Source organism: Thalassophryne amazonica, chromosome 1 (genome assembly GCF_902500255.1).
Source record: "Thalassophryne amazonica chromosome 1, fThaAma1.1, whole genome shotgun sequence".
NCBI lineage: Eukaryota > Metazoa > Chordata > Actinopteri > Batrachoidiformes > Batrachoididae > Thalassophryne > Thalassophryne amazonica.
Window position 1 is genome coordinate 137919090 of NC_047103.1, and position 21905 is coordinate 137940994.

General features: G+C 43.0%; 1 protein-coding gene across 11 annotated transcripts in view; it reads left to right on the plus strand.

The window, feature by feature from the left end:
- The window catches only part of LOC117514813 (peripheral plasma membrane protein CASK-like), a 161509-nt gene that overhangs the window by 104876 nt on the left and 34728 nt on the right, over positions 1-21905 (plus strand). For 7 of the 11 annotated variants that reach the window (XM_034175423.1, XM_034175443.1, XM_034175441.1 and 4 more), the window contains exons 7-11: positions 8410-8585; positions 16531-16653; positions 17036-17119; positions 18361-18460; positions 19640-19657. In XM_034175423.1, the coding sequence (XP_034031314.1) occupies positions 8410-8585; positions 16531-16653; positions 17036-17119; positions 18361-18460; positions 19640-19657 (501 nt within the window). Of the gene's footprint in view, positions 1-8409; positions 8586-16530; positions 16654-17035; positions 17120-18360; positions 18461-19639; positions 19658-21696; positions 21878-21905 lie in introns of those variants that run through there. The other 4 variants (XM_034175461.1, XM_034175431.1, XM_034175449.1 and 1 more) reach the window with 2 other exon arrangements.

Below are 21905 nucleotides of genomic sequence, written 5' to 3' on the forward strand. Positions count from 1 at the left end.
CCCGCTGAAAGAACCAGATCATTTCCAACGTGAAGGCTTTGTTGATCCGGGATGTCATCTGACTTTCACAAAAAGGCAGAAGGCGTGGACATCAGCACTTTTTCGGCACATTCCACTGTTACAGGAGTTTTTTTTCATGGAAAAAGAAGTGGATGAATGCACCACCGTGTCGCTCATGGCGCGGGACAAAACTGCCTCCGTGTTGGTCTCTCAGGACGGCTTTCAGGTGGTTTTCAGACAGCTTCCGGTTGCTTTTCAGTCATGTGAATATCCGAGAAATTGAGCATGAGCTGGACATGCCCCAACATGTCCTGTGAGGCTTCATCACAGCGTTGCTTTGCGCCATGCGGCTCCGCCGCGACGCGTGGGATTCCTCTGCTCCTCTTTCCATGACAAAAACTCCTGTAACAATGGAATGTGCCAGTTCATTTCTAAACTGGACCCTGTCTTGATCCGGTATGTCGTCTGACTAGCACAGGAATTGCGGAAGACGTGGACATCAGCACTTTTTCGGCACATTGAGACAGACGTGCGAAGGAATTCCGCGCATCGCGGCGGAGCCGCATGGCACAAAGCAACGCCGTGATGAAGCCTCACAGGACATATTGGGGCATGTTCAGCTCATGCTCAATTTCTCGGATATTCACACGACTGAAAAGCAACCGGAAGCTGTCTGAAAACCGTCTTGAGAGACCAACACGGAGGTGGTTTTGTCCCGCGCCATGAGCGGCACGGTGGCGCATTCATCTGTTTCTTTTTCCATGAAAAAAAAACTCCTGTAACAGTGGAATGTGCTGAAAAAGTGCTGATGTCCACGCCTTCTGCCTTTTTGTGAAAGTCAGACGAAGTCCCAGATCAACAAATCCTTCACGTTGGAAATGATCTGGTTGTTTCAGCGGGGTTTGAGCCTGTCGATCGGAGCGCGCCGCGCTCTCAGACGCTGTGGGCGGTCTTTAAACCGGCTGGAACACTCTTTAATCTGTGTAATCCCCATAAAATCGTCCCTGAAAGCCATATTAATTTTCCGAATGGTGTCCACCTGGAGGTCTCTCACAGTTTCAGGAAAAATTGATGCAGCAAAGCTCCAAATCATTCCGCCATTTCCTTAACGACGAGAGGGGTGGACCAGTGCTCACTCAAAGCCTGCTCACAGGCGAATGACGCAACCGACAGGCGTGAAAAAACTCACGCATGCGCACGAAGGTTCACGCTTGGCTGATGCAATCACACGTGATTCAAATCCATATGGTTTTTGAAAAAAATAAAACGGTCCGATACTTTTCTAACAGACCTCGTATAGCAAAGATAGTTGATAGTTTCCTCAAACCTGCAGCCAAAAAGATGCTTCCAACAAATCAAGATGGATTCCAACCATCATACTGGACAACAGATTGGATTTTCTTTACCCACCAACTCCTCCTGAAGTGCTGAGAACAAAGATACCACTTTGCCTGGTGTGTACAGATCTCCATAAGGCCTTTTTGACTGTTTCTTCAAATTCTTGGAGCTTTCAGCTGCTCCTGAGAAATTCATCACCATCCTGAAGCGTCTTCATGAGGAGACGCTGCAACTGTGGTGACAGTTGACGACCTTATGATTGTTTTGGAATCAGCTCAGAAATCAAAGAAAGATGTATATTCACCCGGGAACATTGCCGTTAACAGATGAAACACACTTGCCCTCATTCCTGATGGAGTGGTTCACTTTAAACATTCATTCATTCATTCATTCATTCATTCATTCATTCATTCATCTTCTACCGCTTAGTCCAATTAAGGGTCGCGGGGGGCTGGAGCCTATCCCAACAGTCACATAGAGCGCGAGGCGGGGTACACCAAGGACAGGACACCAGTCTGTCGCAGGGCCACAAACAGACAAACAAAGACAGACACACCCACACACACACCTACGGACAATTTAGAGATTGCAATCCACCTAACCCGCATGTCTTTGGATGTGGGAGGAAACCGGAACACCCGGAGGAAACCCACGCACACACAGGGAGAACATGCAAACTCCACGCAGAAAGGCCACGGGAATTGAACCCATGACCTTCTTGCTGTGAGGCAACAGTGCTAACCACTAACCCACCGTGTAATCCAGGAAAAACGAGTGCAAAACAAGACAGAAAAATAAAGTCCAGAACTTTGCCTAAGCCTCCTCTTGCTACCAGATGTAGCTGTCCTCACTGCAGCAGGACACACACACAGCTGCTGCTGCTGCTGCTACTGCTGCTGGGAAATGATCATCTTCAAACTCAGGGGCTACCCATGAGCGAGTGGTTATTTATTCATTTTAATGTTGTGCCTCAGTGTTGAGGACCGCAGCAGCTGAAGAAGCCCAAGGGGGTGCCCACGTTTCACCTGGTGATTTTTGAGAGGTGAAAATGGACCAGTCGTCTGCTTTGGCGATTGCCATCTAGAGCCCAAGGCATTTCTGTATTGTGGTGACTTGTGGTGATCTTTTCATTGCTTAGTGATGATCTCATGATGATGTGGTTTGTGGTAGCTTTCCTGTGAAGACATACACTCAGTAAATGTACACTGCATCCAGTTGATACTTATGCCACCCGACTGCACGTATTTTAACTCTCCAAGAACGTCAGGACGTGGCGGAGGCACTGCGACTCTTTACAAAGAACAATATAAGTGTAAACGGGTCAGTATGGCAACATCTTATTCCAGCTTTGAGTCTCACTTATTTGAACTTCGCTCTGACCTCCCGGTGTTGTGCGCTGTTGTTTACAGACCCCCTAAGTATAACAAAGATTTTATCAGTGATTTTGCCGATTTTCTGTCACAAATAATGCCAAACTATGATCGGATTTTAATAGTTGGTGATTTTAATATTCATGTATGCTGTCCTCTGAAGCCGCTGGCCAGTGATTTTTTAGATTTGATTGATTCTTTTAATTTTGTGCAGTATGTGTCTAGTCCGACACAGGAACATGGGCACATTCTTGATCTTGTTTTAACTTATGGTTTTACTGTTTCTAATTTAGAGGTTTATGATGCTGCTTTCTCAGACCATATGCCTATAGTTTTTGACATGCCTCCGTTTTGTCATATGGTGACATCTTGTGCTCCTACTCAGCGCTGTCATGTTCTTAATTTTTCCACTGCTGCTCAGTTCTCCACTGCTCTTAGTGCTGTGATCAGCTCTTCTGAGTATCTCAACTTTAATTTAGATGTTGACTCCTTCACCTCTGAATTCAACTTGATCTGTCAGACTTAGATACTGTAGCTCCATTGAAACTTAGATCTTCCAAACATCGATCTGAGCCTTGGATGAATGATGTTACACGCACTGTCAGGCGCGAGTGTAGGAGAGCTGAGCGAAAGTGGAAATAGGACAGATCTCAGTTGTCCTTCCAGTTACTGCGTGACTGTTGGCGTTTTTATCAGAAAACTATGAAGGCTGCTAAATTTCAGTACTTTTCTGATGTTATTGCTTCGAACTGTCATAATCCTCATGTTCTTTTTAAGATTGTAAATTCTGTTTTAAGTGCACCACAAATGGATTGTCTGGAGAGCTCCACTGAATTGTGAGAATTTTATGAGTTTTTTTCTTAAAAAGGTTGGTGGTATCAGGGCCCTCATTAGTTCTCCTGCTTATGACCCTTCTATCTCTGTGACATGCTCTGCTGTTTTTGACCAGTTTGAGTCTGTCAGTTTGCTGTCTTTGAGAGATATTATTGATCATATGAAGCCTGCTGGTTCTCCAAATGACCCCTTGCCACCTCGTCTTTTTAAAGAGGCTTTTTCCATATTGGCACCATTTGTATTGAATATTATTAATGGGAGTTTGGTTAATGGTATAGTGCCTACCAGTTTCAAGAATGCAGTGGTGACCCCACTTATTAAGAAATCTGGCTTAGATTCTTCTGAACGTTCTAATTTTAGGCCAATTTCCAAACTGATTATGGTCACTGTGTTGTTTTGGTCCTGTTGGATCTAACAGCGGCCTTCGATACAGTGGACCTTCAGATCCTCTTGTCTCACCTGGAAAACTGGGTGGGCATTACGGGTGTGGTTTTAGACTGGTTAAGATCCTACCTATCACAGAGAAGTTTTTGTGTCCGTATTGGAGCTGTTGAATCTTGTGCAGCGCCACTTAAATGTGGGGTGCCTCAAGGCTCCATACTTGGTCCGCTTCTTTTTTTCTTTGTATCTACTCCCAATGGGATCAATTTTTAGGAGACATGATATCTCTTTTCATTTTTATGCTGATGACTGTCAAATTTATCTGCCACTGAAGCAACAAAATGCATACTCTGCGAACCATCTCCTAGAGTGCATTGGTGACATTAAGGCATGGTTGTCCATACATTTTCTACACCTGAATGATAAAAAGACTGAGGTGTTGCTGTTTGGACCTAGTGACACTTCCAAAATCAGTGTTGATCTGGGTCCCATGAGTCAGTATCTGACACAGACAGCAACAAACCTGGGTGTAAAACTGGACAGTGATCATAAATTCGATGCTCAGATTAGGTCAGTAGTCAAGTCTAGTTTCTATCAGCTTAGACAGCTGGCCAAGGTGAAGCGATTTCTTTCACGGCATCATTTTGAGATTTTAATCCATGCTTTTATCACTAATCGCCTTGACTATTGCAATGCACTTTATATTGGGCTGAATCAGACTCTGCTTACTCACCTACAGATGGTGCAGAATGCTGGTGTTAGAAGGTGCAAGCACATTACACCGGTTTTGGCCTCACTTCATTGGCTCCCATTTCATTTTAGAATTGATTTTAAAATTCTTTTATTTGTTTTTAAATGTCTTCATGGCTTTGCCCCGCTATATCTGTCTGACCTGCTCCATTTATACGTCCCTTCACGCTCACTCAGGTCAGCTGATTTGTCACTGTTGGTTATCCCAAGGTCAAAGAGGAAGCGTAGAGGTGACCGAGCTTTTTCAGTCGTTGCCCCAAAACTGTGGAATGATCTTCCTTTGCACATTAGGCAGGCTGATTTTCTCTCTGCTTTTAAATCTTCTCTTAAAACACATTTCTTCTCTTTGGCTTTTAATGCAGTTTGACATTTTTTTTTTTTTTTTTTAGTGTTTCTGCTTTTAGCTATGGTTTATTTATTTACTTATTTATTTATTTTAACTTGCCTGTTCTTGTTGTGGGCAGCGCTTTGGTTGTTGGTATGCATTTTAAAGTGTTTATTGAGATACTTAGACTCTGAGTATGTCCTCAAGTAGATGAGCTGATTAAGTTTTTCAGTTGTTAACCAGTGAAAGAAGAGATGTGTTTGACAAAACACAGGAGGAAAAAGATTTTACTGTTACTCTGACAGCATCACAGGGTAAAAACTCCCCATTAAACAACCTTCTGTCTGGCGTCAGTTAAAGTTAGGAGGTGTCAGTCATCATAGTCTGACATCTGTTTGGCATATTGTGACTCATATTGAGATAACAAAAGTAGAACATTGTCCTACACCTTCTCTCTCCTGGAATATACAACCCCTGGCAAAAATTATGGAATCACCAGCCTCAGAGGATGTTCTTTCAGTTGTTTAATTTTGTAGAAAAAAAGCAGATCACAGACATGACACAAAACTAAAGTCATTTCAAATAGCAACTTTCTGGCTTTAAGAAACACCATAAGAAATCAGGAAAAAAAATTGTGGCAGTCAGTAAGGGTTACTTTTTTAGACCAAGCAGAGGGAAAAAAAATATGGACTCACTCAATTCTGAGGAAAAAATTATGGAATCATGAAAAACAAAAGAACTCTCCAACACATCACTAGTATTTTGTTGCACCACCTCTGACTTTTATAACAGCTTGCAGTCTCTGAGGCATGGACTTAATGAGTGACAAACAGTACTCTTCATCAATCTGGCTCCAGCTTTCTCTGATTGCTGTTGCCAGACCAGCTTTGCAGGTTGGAGCCTTGTCATGGACCATTTTCTTCAACTTCCACCAAAGATTTTCAATTGGATTAAGGTCCGGACTATTTGCAGGTCATGACATTGACCCTATGTGTCTTTTTGCAAGGAATGTTTTCACAGTTTTTGCTCTATGGCAAGATGCATTATCATCTTGAAAAATGGTTTCATCATCCCCAAACATCCTTTCAATTGATGGGATAAGAAAAGTGTCCAAAATATCAACGTAAACTTGTGCATTTATTGATGATGTAATGACAGCCATCTCCCCAGTGCCGTTACCTGACATGCAGCCCCATATCATCAGTGACTGTGGAAATTTGCATGTTCTCTTCAGGCAGTCATCTTTATAAATCTCATTGGAACGGCACCAAACAAAAGTTCCATCATCATCACCTTGCCCAGTGCAGATTCGAGATTCATCACTGAATATGACTTTCATCCAGTCATCCACAGTCCACGATTGCTTTTCCTTAGCCCATTGTAACCTTGTTTTTTTCTGTTTAGGTGTTAATGATGGCTTTCGTTTAGCTTTTCTGTGTGTAAATCCCATTTCCTTTAGGCGTTTTCTTACAGTTCGGTCGTTGACTCCAGTTTCCTCCCATTCGTTCCTCATTTATTTTGTTGTGCATTTTAAATTTTTGAGACATATTGCTTTAAGTTTTCTGTCTTGACACTTTGATGTCTTCCTTGGTCTACCAGTATGTTTGCCTTTAACAACCTTCCCATGTTGTTTGTATTTGGTCCAGAGTTTAGACACAGCTGACTGTGAGCAACCAACATCTTTTGCAACATTGCGTGATGATTTACTCTCTTTTAAGAGTTTGATAATCCTCTCCTTTGTTTCAATTGACATCTCTCATGTTGGAGCCATGATTCATGTCAGTCCACTTGGTGCAACAGCTCTCCAAGGTGTGATCACTCCTTTTTTACATGCAGACTAATGAGCAGATCTGATTTGATGCAGGTGTTAGTTTTGGGGATGAAAATTTACAGGGTGATTCCATAATTTATTCCTCAGAATTGAGTGAGTCCATATTTTTTTCCCTCTGCTTGGTCTAAAAAAGTAACCATTACTGACTGCCACAATTATTTTTCCTGATTTCTTATAGTGTTTCTTAAAGCCAGAAAGTTGCCATTTGAAATGACTTTAGTTTTGTGTCATGTCTGTGATCTGCTTTTTTTCTACAAAATTAAACAACTGAATGAACATCCTCCAAGGCCGGTGATTCCATAATTTTTGCCAGGGGCTGTATGTAGCACTGCAAACAACGTTTTTCATTAAATGCTCACTCGCTGTTTGTGCGTTATATGGTGACTATGGAATTCTTTCTTAATAGCACCTGTTTTATACTAGATATGTGTTTCTGATGGAAAAGTGTCATGAATAAAAAAAGTATGAATTTTTAAAAATTCTTTAACATGGCCTGCATGATAATTTTGTCACGTTTATTTTACTTTCACATTTGTCACTGCCTCACATCTTTTCACACTGTACGCTTGACGATGTGAATGATTTTTTTTTTTTTAGCTTTTTTTGTAATTTTACTTAATTTGTTAATTTGTAAGTACCATCAGGCCAGATTTCTTTCTTTTCTTTCTTCTTTTTTTTTTTAGGAGAAACACTGACAAACTCCCTATTTCTTTTTACTTTACAGGAAGAAACCACGAGCAGGCCAGGCTCAGTGGGGTAGCCATCTGCTTTGATTATTGGCAGAACATGCAGTAATTTATAACAGCAAAATTGCGCCGGAGACAATGCATGAATATTGCTCATTGTGTGCAATGACAGAATAACATAATTGACTATACAGCCACAAGCTGTACATAAGATTCCCAGAGAACAAAGTGTACAGAATTAACAATGCTTACAAAAACAAACAAACAAAAAACAGCTACAACTAAGCCAGTCTTTGTAAATGCTCTGTGATGTATTTTGTACATAGTTGCCCTTAAATGTAATGTGGGAATGTTGAACCCATGTTGAATATATTTTTAGACATTTTTTTCTATTCATGTCTTTACTTGTGACAAAAAATTATTTCAATAGTTCAGTATTGATTTGAAACGCAAACAGTGTCACGGCCTAAACAAGTACCTTTAATGTAAGGCTATGAAGCAAGCTAAAAAAAAGTACTCAAACTGGACCACTTGTTGCCGTTACTGAAAAGCCGAAGCTGTCCTTAGAGCATATGGATGTTTATCTCTGTAAATGTAAAGAAAATTTTTCAAAACAATTGATGATACAGATAGCCGCTTACCATAGCTGCTTTCCTGTTCAACTATGCCACTAAGTCATTAACAAGTCGATTGTTGATGAGGGACTCCTTTTGGTAAAAAGTAGACCCTAGGTTAAAAGATCCTGGCATTTTCCCTTTAAACCATTGTGGTGGTAGCATGCCTCTGGAACATTTGACTCTCAAACATATTTATCCTTACTTTTTGCGTACTTGTATTAACTGTGACTGTTTTCCACCCATTGGCTCCACGTGACTCTCTTCCTTTTAACTTCAGGTCGAGTGGGTACTCCGCACTTCATGGCTCCAGAGGTGGTGAAACGGGAGCCGTACGGCAAACCGGTGGATGTTTGGGGATGTGGAGTCATCCTGTTCATCCTCCTCTCTGGCTGTCTGCCTTTCTACGGCACCAAGGAACGCCTGTTTGAGGCCATCATCAAGGGGAGATACAAGGTGTGTTTGTCACGCTGTGCAGCGGTTTCTGCTCTGAATATGTTCATCATGACACCAAAGCTGCATCTCTTATCTAAAGATCACAGCAACATCAGAGAAATGCTTGGGGTAGTGCCGCAGCATTTCCAGTGTGGGTGGAGCGGTGTGCATCATAGAACGTAGCTGCGTTACTTCACATTCAGCAGTCACCAGGTTTTTTCAGATGTGTGTACAGTTGTGAAGGTTGGTGTTTTTTTTTTTTTTTAGCAGATGGTGTAGGATAAAATATTAGCATTTTTTTTAAATTTAATTTAACAAGTATGTAGAATTTAGTAGAAGATGGTAAAAATCATATAGATGTCTGCAGAAAAATTGGATTTGGACAACCGTTAACATCAAGAGCTGTCATCGCTGCACTGACAGCAACGCCAAGATTCACAACACGAGTCAACATCTAACAGATAATTTCATTACATAAAACCAGAACCTGCCATCTGTTAGGTTTGGCATTGTGGGACGTCATTCAGTCCCTGGCTACTCCTTACTAGCTGCTAGCTGCTACAGTTGTTTCTGCTCAAGCATTTGTTTAACTTTATGCTTTTGACCCAGATGTGGCCACACCAGTAAAATGTTTACATAGTTTTGCTAATTTAATCTTTTAATAAAATGAACTTGATTTGTTAAACATTTTACTTCTGAATTAACATAAATTTCCTTGTAGCTTGATATTTTCGGGAACATAAGCAACAAAACGCAAGCAGGGCAATGCACTTATATTTTTCCATTGTGATACTGAGCTTCTGTTGGACTTTTAGAACAAATGTTCTATTTCATTCCTCCTGACCGCCAGAGGGCGGTGCTTTAGCACCTGGATAACTACATGTGTGCAGCACAGAGGTCGAGAATATATACCAACAAAGTCACGCCATTGAATTTGACCTGGGTGACGTCACTGGTTGTCTTTATATACCAGACGCACCCAGCGCTCGCTTCTTTTCGGAATGAACTCGCAAGACTGAGTGACAAGCAACTCTGGCGGTCATCCGGAATTCATAGAACCGTAGTTACATTCGTAACTCTCGTTCTATTTCATTCCTCCTGACCGCCAGAGGGCGGTGCTTTAGCACCTGGATGACTTAATACCAACAAGGTCACGAAGAGTCACACTCACCTCGCATCAGCAGTGGGGAGTGGACGCAGACAACACTGCCGAAGTCACCGCAGGAGGAGCGGCCACATTCAGTCTGTAATAGCGGGCGAAGGTACAGGACGAAGCCCACATAGCAGCAGCACAAATATCACTCAAAGGGACACCTCTCAGTGCAGCCCAGGAGGTGGACACCCCGCTGGTGGAATGGCACGTAACCTTAGGAGGCTGAAGACCTCTGGACCTGTATACTTGTAAAATGGCATCCACGACCCAATGCGAGAGTCGCTGCTTTGAGACAGCACAGCCTCTTTTGTGATCACCGTAACACACAAACAGGGCATCCGTTTTCCGGATCCCGGCAGTCGCACTAATGTACTGCTTCAACATTCGGACAGGACACAGGGAACCTGAAACAGATAATCCTGGATCAGAATGCGGGACATACACAGCCAAGAAAAGAAAAGAAAAGAAGAGCTCCACTGAATTGTGTGAGAATTTTATGAGTTTTTTTTCTTAAAAAGTTTGGTGGTATCAGGGCCCTCATTAGTTCTCCTGCTTATGACCCTTCTATCTCTGTGACATGCTCTGCTGTTTTTGACCAGTTTGAGTCTGTCAGTTTGCCGTCTTTGAGAGATATTATTGATCATATGAAGCCTGCTGGTTCTCCAAATGACCCCTTGCCACCTCGTCTTTTTAAAGAGGGTTTTTCCATATTGGCACCATTTGTATTGAATATTATTAATGGGAGTTTGGTTAATGGTATAGTGCCTACCAATTTCAAGAATGCAGTGGTGACTCCACTTATTAAGAAATCTGGCTTAGATTCTTCTGAACGTTCTAATTTTAGGCCAATTTCCAAACTTCCTTTTCTCTCTAAAACTTTGGAGAAAATTGTATAGTGCCAGTTGAGTTCTTTTCTGAATAATCATGACACCTTGGAGTTGTTTCAGTGTGGTTTTAAATCCTGTCACAGTACTGAGTCGGCACTGTTGCGGGTTTTTAATGACATTTGTGTAGCTACTGATTATGGTCACTGTGTTGTTTTGGTCCTGTTGGATCTAACAGCGGCCTTCGATACAGTGGACCTTCAGATCCTCTTGTCTCGCCTGGAAAACTGGGTGGGCATTACGGGTGTGGTTTTAGACTGGTTTAGATCCTACCTATCACAGAGAAGTTTTTGTGTCCGTATTGGAGCTGTTGAAGCTTGTGCAGCGCCACTTACATGTGGGGTGCCTCAAGGCTCCATACTTGGTCCGCTTCTTTTTTCTTTAAATCTACTCCCAATGGGATCAATTTTTAGGAGACATGATATCTCTTTTCATTTTTATGCTGATGACTGTCAAATTTATCTGCCACTGAAGCAACAAAATGCATACTCTGCGAACCATCTCCTAGAGTGCATTGGTGACATTAAGGCATGGTTGTCCATACATTTTCTACACCTGAATGATAAAAAGACTGAGGTGTTGCTGTTTGGACCTAGTGACACTTCCAAAATCAGTGTTGATCTGGGTCCCATGAGTCAGTATCTGACACAGACAGCAACAAACCTGGGTGTAAAACTGGCTTCAATGCTTCAACATTCGGACAGGACACAGGGAACCTGAAACAGATAATCCTGGATCAGAATGCGGGACATACACAGCCAAGGAAACTGGCTGGTTAACATGAAAAGTTGAAATTGTCCTGGGTAAAATGGACGGATTGGGTAAAATGGACGGCATGGAGCTCTCCCACCCGCTTAGCCGAAGACAGTGCAAGTAGAAAGGCAGTCTTCACTGACACCCATTTAAGATCAGCACTTTCAACTGGTTCGAAAGGGGATAAGCTTAAACCTTCCAGGACTAGAGGAAAGTCCCATGAAGGTACGCGTGCAAGCCTTGGAGGCCGCAAATGTAGAGCACCTTTCAAAAAACGACACACTAAGAGGTGTGAACCCACTGACCGGCCATCAACGTAGACGTGCCGGGCAGAGATTGCAGCAACATAAACCTTCAAGGTAGCAACAGAATGTCCTTTCTCCAGCAGTTCTTGTAAATGTGTGAGGAGAATAGGCACAGGGCAATGCTCCGGGTCTAACTTTTGTTTCTCACACCACCGCGCAAACAGCTTCCATCTGTTGTCATACAAAGCCCTGGTAGAAGCAGCACGTGAATTAAGAATAGTCTGAACAACAGCCTGGTCACAAGAACTTAACAAGGAGTCTGGCCCCTCAACGGCCACACATACAGTTGAAGGCGTTCTGGGTGAGACTGTCAAATCCTCCCCTGTAGCTTTGACAACAAATCCTTCCTCTCCGGGAGAGCCCAAGGTTCTCCCTCGAGGAGTTTGTGAATCATGGGAAACCAAATCCTCCCAGGCCAGAATGGAGCAACCAGCAGCACCCTGTGGCTGCTCTGATCTATCCTGTGCAGTGTCAACATCAGCAGCGGGAGAGGAGGGAAGGCATAAAGGAGGCAATCCGGCCACGGGTGAGCCAATGCATCCTGCCCCAGCGGGCTGTCTGGTTCCAAGAGGGAGTACCATCGTGGGCAATGTGTCGAGGTGCTTGAAGCGAAAAGGTACACTTCCGCTGCACCATATTTCTGCCAGATCATTTGGACCACAATCGGGTTCAGTCTCCACTCTCCCGGTGGTGGTTTCTGTCTGGAGAGTAAAACCGCTGCGCTGTTCTGTACACCGGGCAGATGAACTGCTCTGACACTCTGAAGGCGAGGCAACGCCCATAAGAGAAGCTTCCGAGTTTCTGCCAATGAGTGATTGGACCTGGTGCCCCCCTGATGGTTTATGTGATAGACTGTTGACGTGTTGTCCGACCGGACAAGAAAATGTCTTCCTCTCAGGGCTGGGAGGAAATGCTTGAGAGCCAGTCGCACAGCACGAAGCTCCAGCACGTTTATGTGTTGGAGTCTCTCCTGGGGACTCCAGACACCCCTCACCATCATGTGATTCCACACGGCCCCCCAACCTTTGAGTGATGCATCTGTAACAACCACCTCTCGGCGAGAAGGAACAGAGCCTAGAGGGACACCCTTGCAGATGAAGTCTACGTTCCCCCAGGGTTTGAGGTGCAGAAGGCACTGGTTGGAGAGTCATACAAGCCTGTGCTGATGCAACTTCGAGTTGAGGCCTAGGTTGTTGATCCAAACCTGTAGGGGACGTAAGAACAGAAGTCCCAAAGGTACCACTAGCGACACTGCAGTCAATTTGCCCATCAACTGGAGCAGCAAACCAAAAGGCAGCGTCACAGCCCGTTGAATGTGTGAGACGAGACAAATTACATCGTCCACTCTCTGCGGGGATGGCGATGCAGTCATAGTCAGGGAGTTGATGGCAATGCCGATGAAGGTCGTTTGTTGACTGGGAACAAGAGAACTCTTTGCAAAGTTCACTGTGAGTCCTAAATGAGAGATATGGTTCAGTAGAAGAGCTGTGTCGTGGTGCGCCTGCTCCTGAGTCGGAGTGCAGACAAGCCAATCGTCTAAGTAGGGTAGGATTCTTAATCCAAGAGCCTGCAGTGGGGCTAGTGCTGCAGCCATACATCTGGTAAATGTACGAGGGGCAAGAGAGAGGCCGAAAGGAAGCACCCTGAACTGGTATGCCTGACCTTCGAAAGCAAAGCGGAGAAACTGCCTGTGGTGAGGCGCCACTGGCACATGGAAATAGGCGTCTTGTAAGTCGACACTTGTGAACCAGTCTCCTGGTGTGATAGTTTGAAAGGACGTCTACTGTGCGGAGCATGTGAAACTGCAGTACTTTGATATAACGATTCAGACGTCGGAGATCGAGGATAGGACGAAAGCCGCCATCCTTCTTTGGAACAAGGAAGTAAATTGAATAGAACCCCCTGAGCTGGTCTGATCTGTGAACTGGCTCTATGGCCCCCTTCTCCAGGAGTTCCAAAATCTCCCGTTGTAGGGCAGCAGACTGCACCGAGTTGGAAACAACAGTCATCCTCACCCCATTGAACTTTGGAGGACGACATCCGAACTGAATTCTGTAACCTTCGAACAAGGTTGAAATGACCCATGGGTCTTGAACTTGAGCCTCCCAGTGGCTGAGTTGATTTTGTGAAAAACGGCTGAGGGCCAAACATTGGCAGTCAGACCGGACCACCTCTGCCTCGCATCCCTGACGACCTCTGGGTGCGATTACTGGAAGCTCTGCGAAACCTTTCAGTTCTCGGGGGTCTGCCCGTAGGCTCACGAAAGGCAGGCTGCTGGGAGAGCTGGCCCTCAACTGCAAAAGCATGTGCAGCTCTGGGAGTCGGCGGAAGCCTGGATGTAGAGTGAAAAGCTGTAGCACGTCTGACTGGCTGAGGTCTGGAAGACCGGTGTAGGTCAACAAAGTGTTGCTGAGATTTACTAGCCTCGACAGCACGCTCTAAAGTTTGTTGGGCCGCAGGTCCAAATACTTGGCCTGGAAGAACCGGCAGCGAACGGAGTGTGCCTCTGCAGGATTCGGAAAGGGGGGACTGCGCAAGCCACACCTGATGTCTAGTGATGGTAAGGGTTGACATCAGTCTGCCAAGCTCTCTGGACGTATAAGCAAAGGTTTGGAGTGAGGCATCACTAAGACTTTGCGTAGCATCATCAACCTCTGCCTCCCTCAAAGACTTTGAGAGGGCAAGGGCTAAATGGGACAGTGAGTTGCCTAGGCGACCGATGCGAGCAGCTATGTCATAGCTTTTGGTAAGGAGGTCATCAGTGACCCTACACTGAGGGCGTGGGCAGCGGGCATCCGGCCGAGCAGCATCAGCTGGAGCCACAACCAGGTTCGCAATAATGCTGTCAATGGCGGGCATACGGTTCAGACCATACTGCGCTGAATCACACATAGAGCTAAGGGCTCTGCAGTCCTGTGATAGATGGGTCAATGATTTGGGGTCCGCCCAACATCGGTGGAGCTCCTCGATATATGGTTGTGAAACTGGAACGTTGAACTCAGGCTTCTGAGTGACTTTGAAAAAGGCACTTGAAGCAGTGGTTTCCGCAGGGGGATTGTCGACCCCAAGCCTGGATAAAGCCAACTGAACAGCTTGCTTGACAAAGGATAGTCCAGGTTCGGTTTGCGGCATGGACTCTGCCTCGGAGGTATGAGAGCCCACTAATGAATGGCTTGGAGAAAGACTCCTCTCATCCTCATCCTCCACACAGTTTATATCACTTGTCATGTACAAGGAATCAGTTGCAGCAATAGACACGACATGGTCCTCCTGCTGAGTAACTACATTGGTCTGATCAGCCTCATTAGGGACAGCAGGAACTGTCACTGCAGCCTTAGGCTGTAGATTCAGAAGCAAGGACTTAATCAAAGCAAACTCAGAAGTCAACGTTTCGACCTTTTCAGCCAAAGCATGGTCATGAGTAACCTTCTTAGCAGAAGGGGCTCTTGCATGTGGGCGTTTACGGCGCTTTGGGTCCTTCCTGGGGCTGGAGGCCAAAGTCGCACTAGATATTCCACTTTCCAATGCCGCAAGTCTAGCAGATCTCTCTGCCAGTGGCATGCTGGCACAATTAAGGCAGGCATCGCCAGTCAGGGCTTCCCTCAGGTGTCCGATCCCAAGACAGGAGGGGCAAAACATATGTCAAAGAATACAAAAAACGGTGAAGCTGTGTCTCGCAGCCTCTGGAGGACGTGTGCAGTGCACGTAGCTCCAACCGAAGGTGGGTTGCGAGGCTACAAGCGAGAGCGTCAATCGCAGCTAAATGCGTTCTCAACCTCTAAGAATGCGAGAATGTAGAAAAGAAGCGAGCGCTGGGTGCGTCTGGTATATAAAGACAACCAGTGACGTCACCCAGGTCACATTCAATGGTGTGACTTTGTTGGTATATATTCTCGATCTCTGTGCTGCGCACATGTTGTTATCCAGGTGCTAAAGCACCGCCCTCTGGCGGTCAGGAGGAATGAAATAGAACTCTTGTTAAGTGGTCTTACTCTTCAAAAAAGAAAAAAAAAAAAAACCCTTGTTCCTCTGCTGAGATTTCATGAATCCATTGTTGTACCTTGAAAGTGGCACAGTCTTGCTCCATATTAACTGTAATATCTTATTAAAACCAAGTTAAATATATTTTCTTGAAATTGGTTTCATCTTTGAGTGTAAAACCTGCTTGCCACGAGGGTTTTCCTTTTTAGATAAAAAATAAGAACAGTTTCCCAGAAATGCTTTTTGTTTTTTACTTATGTTTTTACTTTGTTTTGCAGTGTATTTGGAGTAAATAGAGTTTGAATGGTTTTTTTATGTGTGGTGTATGTAAACATATGTATCTATACACTGATTCTGTGGTCTTTGCCCGTTAACTCTGGATTTTACCCCTGACTCCACTTCCTGTTTGTTTTTTGTCATCATTCAGACCTTTGTGTGTTTGATGTGACCTTTATAAACATTTATACAGTGATGTCACACCTGTTGCTGCTTTGATGTTGACAGAGTGTGTAATACCTTACTTTACAAAGTACGACCTTTAGTCAGAGGTGATGCATGAAGCGTCGGCGACTCTGTGCGAGTTCAGCATTTTTTTGTTTGTGGCTTTTTGGGTTTGTACACTGATGCTGCAGACTCTGAGCTTCTGCTGCTTCAAGCTTCATGTTTAGTGAGATGTTAAAAAGAACCGCAGTCCTGTGTGAAAACGTGTCTAAACATAAGCCGTACTCCACACTTTTGTTTGTTTTTAGCAGGGGAGGTTTACTGATACCACATAAGAAGCACGCACATATAAAATAATTTTGCTAAATGAACCTCTCCATGCCAACAACAGTTCTAGCTGTCTGTCTCCGTCCTTCTGACAGCATCACTTTTTCTCTTTGTTTGTCCAGATGAACCCGCGCCAGTGGGCCCATATTTCCGAGAGCGCTAAGGACCTGGTGAGACGCATGCTGATGTTGGATCCTGCCGAGAGAATTACCGTCTATGAGGCCCTCAACCACCCCTGGCTGAAGGTTTAAAAACATACCAGTTTCTTGTTTACGGTCAAAAAGTGCAATGAATTGAATTTGACTCATTCTAAAAATATAGAGCTTCTTTTTTAGATTTTTGCTGAGTTGAGCAGCTTGTTATGTTTGAATGTCCAAAGTTCGGGTTGACTTATGTATTAGTTGTGATGAAATACATTTTGGTTCAGTCACCTTTCAGCCAGTGGTCTGCTTTGTCACTGATGCTGACTCGGGAGCAGTTTCTTCTGCATCCTACCACAGACCTGCTTTCACATCAACTACACGTTGCCTGAAAAGACTGAAAAGAGTCTGTGGCTGTGAGTGGGCTGGTGTCCCCACCTTTGTATTGATTCTGGCTAATCGCACTCATCTTTTGCTGTGTTTGTAGGAGAGGGACAGGTACGCGTACAAGATCCACCTGCCTGAAACGGTGGAGCAGCTGAGGAAGTTCAACGCTAGGAGGAAGCTGAAGGTCAGCGACCTCGCCTGCGTCATTTTGCCAGGCTACTTCATATCACATCTATATCACAAAAATAAAAGCAAAAGTATTTCAATTATTGTTTATTTTCACATTAAGCCATGTTAGTTAAAATTCAGTTGCAGGAGCAGACGGTTAATAGAAATGTCCACATTCCTGGTAATTAAAGCATCACATCCTCCACACTGTGCAACTGTCTGAAGACTAACAGAGTTATTTTATACAAATAAAATGACATGTACTGCATGTCATTTGAAATATTTTCATGCATGGTATTCTGAAATGATTGTACAGCTGGAACATAAGTATTTGGACATTGAAACAATTTATTCAGTCAAGTAGTGAGATGGCAACATGAACAAATTACTGAATATGTCTTTGGCCTTAATCAGTCATTAAGAAATACAAAAAAGGGATGTCACCCCCCACAACCACCTTATGCACCAACGGCTGGTGAAAATTGAGAAAATGATTATTTTTCTTGTATTTTTCCTGAAAGGTGAGAGTAAGTTTAAAATACACAATTTTCCAAGGGCTCTCTGACTTTCCTTGATAGGTGTCCTATAATGGATGTCTGCAAGCCATGTTGTAACTTTACTTCAAAACATACTTATTTCAAGTCAAACGTTAAAATTTAGGTAAAGAAAAAAAAACCTGAATGTATATATGTAAGGATTTTTCTGTGGAAAACCACTCTATAAAACTAGCATGAGCTCTCTTTCTGCTCTGACACATATCAGATTCTTTAGTTTGTTGTTTTCCATGTTGGCCTTGATGCCTCATTTCTATTGGCCATGCAAGTATTCTACACAATTGAATTTGAATATGGTTCGTGCTGATGTCGAGCGTCAGTGGCACATGCACAGCAGAGCGGTGCATCGCGATAGTACCTGTCTCTTCGCTTGCTACTGGCCTTTGTACGGAACAATGAAGGAGACTGAGGCAAGCCACCAAGACACCCACGACAGCCTTCACTTGTGGCCTTTTTGCACAGTCACTCAGTGAAGAACTGTGTATAAAATTGTCTGTAATTCCTAAATGTTTAGTCTGGCATTTTTCATAAACACCTTGAAATAAATCTGAAAGTCTATGCAACAAAAAGGAAAAAAAAAAAAAAATAGTCACTGCCCAAATACTTATGGACCTGACTGCAAACAGATACACACCCACGCATGGACACACACTGTTTAGGCTGTTGGTGTGACTGTTTTTGTCCATCCTGCACCGTATCCCAGGGTGCAGTTCTGGCCGCTGTGTCCAGTCACAAGTTCAACTCGTATTACGGCGACCCACCTGAGGAGCTGCACGACTTCTCAGATGATCCCACCTCCTCAGGTAACAATCACACAACAGGTTCTACCCCTCAACAGCTGTTGGATTACATTTGGCTTGATTTACAGCCCCAAATCAGAAAGGTTTTCACAATAAGGAAAATGGAAAAAAAAAAATGCAGTGATCCTCACATTTTCCTTGACTTCCATATAATTGCAGACAGTGTATGAACTGAAGATGTTTCATGTTTTGTGTGGTCAGCTTCATTTAATCAATTATTAAACCTTGTGAACTGACCAATGTTTTCGTGTCCCAACTTTTTAGGAATGTGTTGCATGCCATAAATGCAGGAATGGATGTATATTAACAAATGAAATGTTGACCAGGCAAAATGGGAAACATCCTGAGTTTATACAGTCTGCAATGAAATAGAAGTCAAAGTAAATATAAGAAGCACTGCATTTTCTGCATTTTCCATATCACCCCAGCCTTTTTATAATTTGAGATTGTAGGTTATCAGCATGTTCTAATGTACTTCATTCATTACAGTGGTGTGATTGCATAGTTGTAAAAGTTGGGCAGAGTAACATCCTAAAAGGCCTCTTCTTCAAATTGATAAAAGTTTAATTCCCCCATTCTTAATGTGGATCCATACGAAACCTTTATGACGTCTATTCTGCAGCATTCTAATTGACAAACAGTACGTATATTTAACAGGAAAAAGGACAGAAGAATGCAATGACCTGGAACCCTCCAGACGGATGTGGTTTCACTTCTATCATCATAAAGAGATTTCCACCTGTGTGTCTGCCACTTCCTCTAGTTAGTCTAAATAGAGACAGATGTTTGCCTAACATTCCCACTTCTCTGTCTCATTTCGTTTCCTATACTAGTAAGTCCACAAACTGTAATTACAGTGTTGTATGACATCATTGTGTGCTGAATGAAGGAACCTGTATGTCCCTGTGCTGAAGCTGGCAGTCTGCGCGTTCACTCTCCTTTGTGTCTGCTTCACTTTTGCAGTTGCAGAGGGTCACTGACCGTTGTCCTACAGCAGATCCTTGCAGCAACACTTCCTTGCCAGACATCCGCTTTTGCTTACTTTGTGACTCCCTCTTGCTGAATCTCTGTTCTTTCTTTCATTTTGATATTGTTGATCAACTCTGCCTGAGCAAACTGCTTCAAATTACAGCCTGTTTATTTGGTGTTTTTGTTTTCCTCCTCCTGCTGTGCTGTCTGTAGGACTGCTAGCTGCTGAAAGTACGTATCCCCCTCCCCATCTATAAAACTTCAAATTGCCATTCTGTATATATACACAAATCTTTTCCCCTCCGGTTTTGTGTTGAATGATTATCTTTGTGTTCTTTGCTGTCTTTTAAAGGAAATAACATTTATGTTTGTGGTCAGGTTACATTCAGTTTACATGCATCACTGGAGTCAGTTTGCTCCGTAGCTACAGTTGAACAGAATATTATTGAATTTCCATTATATTTTCTGTTGACATTATATGAGGGTAGGCTGAAAAGTTCTAAGGCTCACCATAATGCAGTTAATGCATTACTCCTTCATGGGGAGCCTTAGAACTTTTCAGCCTACCCTCGTACACAGTATTTATTTAGGAATTGGTTATTCTGATGTGTAAATTATCTGCTGGCCCTCTTTTGCATTTCAGAGTTACAGTTATCAGTCAGTGTCTAGCATGTTTTTGTTTCTTTCTCCAAACCTATTTTTATATAGAATTCTAATTCTGTGTATCATTAATAGTCACCTACAAACCACTGTAGGGGGGCACAGTTATTATTGTCTTTTTGTTTTGACAAGATTTACAGTCAGCCATACCGTCAGCATTGATAATATGATTGTTGTTGAAGCGTTGGGCTTCAGACCAGAGGATCCTTGGTTCAAAACCCAGTCAGACCAGACAATCGCTAAGTGTCCTTAATCCCCTAGTTGCTCCTGGTGTGTAATGAGCACCTTGCATGGCAGCACCCTGACATCGGTTTGTAAATGGGTGAATGTGAGGCATTTTTGTAAAGCGCTTTGAGTTTCTGATGCAGATGAAAATGCGCGATATAAATGTGCTCCATTTGCCATTAAAAATACATACAGTAAGTGGAAACCAGACTGGACAAACTGAGTAATAAATAATAAATACTGTACGTACATTTCAACACAACTGCATCCTGCTCATTTTGCTTCTCCTGAAATGGTACACAGCAACCATGGAGAATATTGCCCTGCTGTCCGACACTGCTTCAGGCTTCACATGGCTTTGTATACTTCAATATATCCAAGTTCCAGGAGTTCATCCTGATAGTCATCAAACATCTGATGGCCATCATCATATTTGTGTTTCTTGATTGTTTCATTTTTGTTTGTTTTTTTTCCTGTTGACATTGCGAATAGAGCCGTCCACTTCAGCATAAGTGACACACATGGCTGCTTCAGACTTCACAGGGCTTTGTATGCTTCAGTATTTCAAAGTTCCTTGAGTTCGACATGATGGTCATTAAACATTTGACTACCATTATCACATTTGTGCTGCTTCATTTTTTCATTTGTCCAACCCACAGTCAATCAACATGTTCAGCATAGTAAAGCACTTTGCAGTGCTCACTATAATCTGTCTCCTTGAGATGGCATTGGGAGCTGTCCGCTGTAGTCACCTGACGCTGCTTCGTCTCCAAGCGTTCATGGTCGCACTCTTTCAAAATCTCTGTCTATGACTGTCGATGTGCTTTCTGGGTTGATTTTTGCCAATATGTGATAGGGAGAGCTGTGAAATTTAGCTGATGTTTGTCATTTCTAGATTAAAATAAATAAATAAATAAATTTTTTAATTTAATTTATTTATTTTTACATATGTATCCAAAATCACTCTAAGATGAAACAACATAAGGCTAAACGTTTCATGTTGCAAAGGTTGTTGGGCTGTTTGTCTGTTCAGTTCAGGAGAATAAAATAAAAGTATTTTTAAATTATTATAAAATGGGTATTATTACTTGAAGCCGCCATATAGCCCTTTGCACAAAAAAACAAAAATGCCACAAAGTAACAGCATAAATTTATGAAATAAGTAAAAATAAATATACTTGCAAAATAAATCTACAGTCCCGGAAACTTTTCATTGTCATATCCAGGGTGTTAGGAATGCAAAAAAGGTTTTTCCCCACCACACTGTTTTCCATTATCAAAACATGGTCTTCCTTTAGTGTTCACCAGATGGACTAGTCAGAAAGGTTACACAGACATAATCACAAAAGAGTGAAAAGGAAAGAATTAGGTTAGAAAATAGCATTTGTAAAACAGCTTCCCCCATTACAAATTTTCATTTTGACTTTAACAACCTGTTCCTTTCAGCTAAGCCATGATCTATACTTAATATAAAATGACTTTATGAGCTGACTTTCCTCTTCTGTTGAATTGACGCCATGTACCGCTGTTTCTCTGGTTGTGCTGCATGTATGGGCGATGCAGCAGGTACTTACTTGGGGTTAAAAAAAAAGTG